Source organism: Anoplophora glabripennis, unplaced genomic scaffold (genome assembly GCF_000390285.2).
Source record: "Anoplophora glabripennis isolate ALB-LARVAE unplaced genomic scaffold, Agla_2.0 scaffold136, whole genome shotgun sequence".
Taxonomy (NCBI): domain Eukaryota; kingdom Metazoa; phylum Arthropoda; class Insecta; order Coleoptera; family Cerambycidae; genus Anoplophora; species Anoplophora glabripennis.
The window spans coordinates 848,982-853,534 of NW_019416313.1; the positions used below are offsets into that span (position 1 = coordinate 848,982).

At 35.9% G+C, this 4,553-nt stretch overlaps 1 protein-coding gene across 1 annotated transcript; it reads right to left on the reverse strand.

The window, feature by feature from the left end:
* Positions 1 to 2,116: 2,116 nt before the first annotated feature.
* LOC108914234 (histidine-rich glycoprotein-like) lies at positions 2,117 to 2,722 on the reverse strand. Its single transcript, XM_018719998.1, has one exon. The coding sequence runs from the start codon at positions 2,720 to 2,722 to the stop codon at positions 2,117 to 2,119; it is 606 nt and encodes a 201-aa protein (XP_018575514.1).
* Positions 2,723 to 4,553: the final 1,831 nt, after the last annotated feature.

Consider the following 4,553-nt stretch of genomic DNA (forward strand, 5'->3'; position numbering starts at 1 on the left):
GATTTTTATTAACGAAGATAGTACAAGATATAGAAGGCTATAACAAAGGTTTTGTGGTTCTAATAGAATATATAATAGGATACCAGTATTTTTTGAAACTCTAATTGTAAGCTATGATAGAAAAATCTCAACCTATCCATTGTGTAATTTATTCATAAAATATCTACGTTTTCCGTCCCTTAAGCTTTATTGAAACCTGTCTGATATATCATTTTCCTAACGTGAATGAGCATGTAACAAAAACAATTGTCAATAATTTTTTTGAGCATATTACCTTGGATTGCTGAAAATCCGAGTAAACAAGAGTTGAAAAACAAATTCACTTTTACTACGCCTCATTCTCTAGCAAAAACAGGATAGTGAGTGGCCTCTATGTTTGTTTACAACTTTCGGACAACCTCTGGCACCGCGCCATCTACAAAGCCTATTTGGTCCCTCTCGCGAATACGATACCCAACCCCCAAGGGGTTTCAGCCCAGTCAAGCCGGCGCCGCTTCAGGATAAACGACCTTTCCGTGCGCCTTTCTCGGCTATAACAAAAAATATCTCTGAGATAATTGATCTGGAACGCTCTTAATGCAGCAGTTGATGGAAGTGAATAATCGCTGTGGACGTGGCGAAGGTCTATTGCGACATACTGACGATTTATGCGGATTATTTGGCAGTTGACTCGGCTGTGTCTGGACTCTCATCGATAACAAATAATAAATGATGAAACTGAAAATTTAGGCCAATATTTAACATTTCAAAGGGTTCGAAACGATACTAACATCATCAACATTTGAAAATGTATACTATCACACAAAAATTAATCATTAGCTTGTATCTACCCCACTAGATCACCCAAAAACAATATTCTAATGTAGTTACAAAATGACATTTACCTTGTTTTATATAAGATTGGGGGAAAAATCTCCAAAACTATTCATGTGGATCATCATTATCAATAAGACTAGAATGCAACCGATGGTAATTTTTTTTTTCAGTGTTTACCTCGAACAGCTGCAGCGTACTGCTTATCAATCTCATCGATATGCTTTCTAATTTTATCATCGCTGTAATATCCACACGTGGCATTGAACAAAGTTGTTGTGATAACCAAATTAAATAATGCCAATCACAGACCTACTTTTCCCCTTTTGTGATTAAATCAACTGTCACATTAACTATTACCATGGTTGTAGCAATATGATGGATTAGAGCTTAATTATTACCTCTTGCCGTATTGGGTCCTTCAAAATGCACATGAGATAACTGGATATATTTAATTGTTTCGGTTATTTGTATGGCACTTATTGAGTTAGGTTTTATGCACTCGACTTTGGTAGAATGAAATAATTTTTTAAGTTAGTTGTCTCTTCAATATGTTGTTGTGACTGTTTTCCTTAAGGGCGCCATATTCTTTAAATAGTGTTTTCCGCAAAGACAAATAATTTCAAACATTTAATAACTGAATAATCTAAAGCTTATCAAATAATAGGAATGTTATGTCATGCCACCTGAGTATTTTCAAAGACGCCGCAGTAAACCGAATAAACAGGTGCAAAAAACTATCAAACCATTAAGGTTTCAGGTACTGAAATCTACGAAAACACTAACTTTTTTATATATAACTCCACATGTAAATATTATTATAACGTTTACTTGCTCAGTCCTACATATAAAATTGTTTACTTTTACTTACAAGTAGGTACGTGAAAATAATTCTTAGAATGTGGGGTTAGGATAACAGCAAACGCATGTTTTACAAACGCTTTTTTTAGTTATTATTTTATTTGAGTAAATTTAAATGGTAACAATGAATAAAGAGAACATCAAGGATTTTATTTTTGTGCTTAATTTTGTTCTACACGTTTTACTTTTTAAGATTTCAGTACCTAAAAACGCCAGAAATTTCACTATTTCTCGGTCAGGGATATGGTCACCTTAAGATCGATTCCTTCAAACATCAGAAGTACCTTTTCAAAGACATTGAACACCTTCTATTGAAGTTGAAACAGGCACAACCACAGCAACATCAAGAAGAACGTATTATTGAAGAAAATTTGAATTTCTTTATCATATTTAGCAGGGTCAACATTACTAACGTTCTTGATAACATTATAGACTACAATATTCATGCAAACAAATATCTTACCAGCTTGTTTTCCCCGTGGACAGGCTGGATATCAATAAACTTCGGAGGAATTGGCTTGACTCCGTCAAGAGGCGACTTATCCACACTCCTGGCCTTATGATGCTTCTCTTTCTCGGTACTGTAGTCTTTATGGATGTCATCCACTTCAATACCATGCCCTTGGTAGTCCCTATATATCCCTTGAGAGTCCATGAAGTGTATGTCGTAGGGATGTACCAAGCCATGAGAATCAAAGTAATGTGCAGAATCCCTCCTTTGCTCTCCATGGTAGGCTTCGCCGTCGTGGTGGTGTTGTTCTACAGGACTATGGGGTAAGACGGGATATTCCCGACTGTGTCCCATGTGCAAGTCCTTGTAATGGATCTCACGGGGTCTGTCCGCCATCTTGTGGGGACTCTTGATGGCCATGTGCTTTTCGCTCCCGTGCTCCTTGGCGTGGTGGTGGTCTTTGGCGTGGTGTTCCTTCCCATGGTGCTCTTTTAGGTAGTGGTCTTTGTGGTGTTCTTTGTGGTGGTGGCTGTGGGGGAGGTGGTGGTGGGACGCCTCGACCAAAGTGGGCTGGATGTGAGTCACGAACTGGGCCATGGTTTAGTGCATAGTCTTTGATTCTCGTTGTACGGGTTTCATTTTTGATTCGATTTATTTTGATCTGGTGAGAAATGGAGTTTTATTTATTGGGTAACGGTATCGTCAGTGATTTAGACATTTTTTCCCCGATTTAATTCGATTTGGAGTTGACTTTAACCCTATTTTAAAAAAGAACCAAATTGAATCGGGCAAAATACCTTTTTTACAAAGGTGTTTCCATTTAAATTGTGCCACACTGTATATTATTTTAACCTCGGCAAACAAAAACTGTAAATAACTTTTAAATTGTAAATACTTAGCAAACGTTAGAAAAAACGTTTTTATCTTTTATCTATCAGTACAGTCATTTAACAAGATTATAAATTGTAATCTATACAACCAAAAGGTATTTCCGTTTTTCACAAGTAAAATGTAGGATAAATTAAACGTAAGGAGAATTAATTTAAAACTATGATTTGATGAAACTATTGAAGATAGTGAAGACATTAACAATTAACTGATAAGTTATTTAAAATGTACTAGTCACTATTTGCTGATATTTCATTTCAGTAAATCATACAGGGTATTTGTTTTAGTAAGTACAATTTCTTACAATGTAATATTTGGATTTTTTTCACAAAAAGATATGTTTTGCCCTTTTCAACTCTATCCATGGAGACACCGTATGTGATACGTTATACAGGGTGGTCCGAATTTTATGCAGGAAACTTCGAGGATAGATGGATCTCTTTAGAATAATAGGTGTTTGCAGTTGTTAAAAAAATTGATTTTTTGTTTATATCTTCGGAATCTATTAACCAATCTCAATAAAATTTGGTGCGGATAATGTATAATAGTAAGCCTTACATTCCCTAAAATATGACCTCTAAAGGTTCAACCAGTGGTGTACAACTGGACAGGAGTCACCTAATTTTTTATAAAAAAACCTACGCCACTGCATCTTTTACAAGTTATTTTAATAGATTTTCTGTGACCGTGTGGCTCGGAATAATTCGCAATAGAGTTTGTGCACCTTTCTTCTTGCCACCCTGTCTAAATTCCCAGTAATTTCTAAACTTTGTAGAAAACCATCTATTTGAATTATTGAAAGGATGTTCCATTAAATATACGACAAAATAGCTGGATACAATGAATGGTGCTCCTGCGCGTTCTGGGAAAATAATACAAGAATGGCTTAATGAAAATTATATGGGGCGATGTATAGGTAGAAGACCAAATGCCAATACCAACCATAATTGTGCAGAGGGTGCAGTGTATTGGCCAGCCAGATTGCCAGATCTAAACACCCTGGACTTGTGACTATGTGAAAAGGTTATGTTAGACCACGACTATTGCAGCGAGTAGAAAACAAGTGCAATGAATTAAAAGAAAACCATCACATGATATTGGCATCAATTAGTTCCATTAATAGAAGATGTCAGAAATGTGTCGATATGGGTGGTTCGCATTTTGAACAATTGGTTAGAACTGTCACAATAAGGGGATTGTTTGAATAGCTTGAATAACGACGAATCTTAGTGATAATACATATTTTGTGCATAAATCCGTTACAATAACTTGTAAAATATGCAGTGGCGTAGGTTTTTTTATAAAAAAGGCGGTGACCCCTGTCCAGTTGTATACCACTGGTTGAACCTTTTAGAGCTCATATTTTAGGGAATGCAAGGCCTACTATCATACATTATCCGTACCAATTTTTTATTGAGATTGGTTAATAGATTCCGTAGATATAAATCTTTAAAACGAGGCCTATGTTTATAAGGCAAACACCTATTATTTTAAAGATCTCTGCCCTCGAAGTTTCCTGCATAAAATTCGGACCACCCTG

What these genes read in the sequence shown, in the direction of transcription:
- LOC108914234 (XM_018719998.1), bottom strand. Translation starts at nt 2,722, where the DNA reads ATGGCCCAGTTCGTGACTCACATCCAGCCCACTTTGGTCGAGGCGTCC.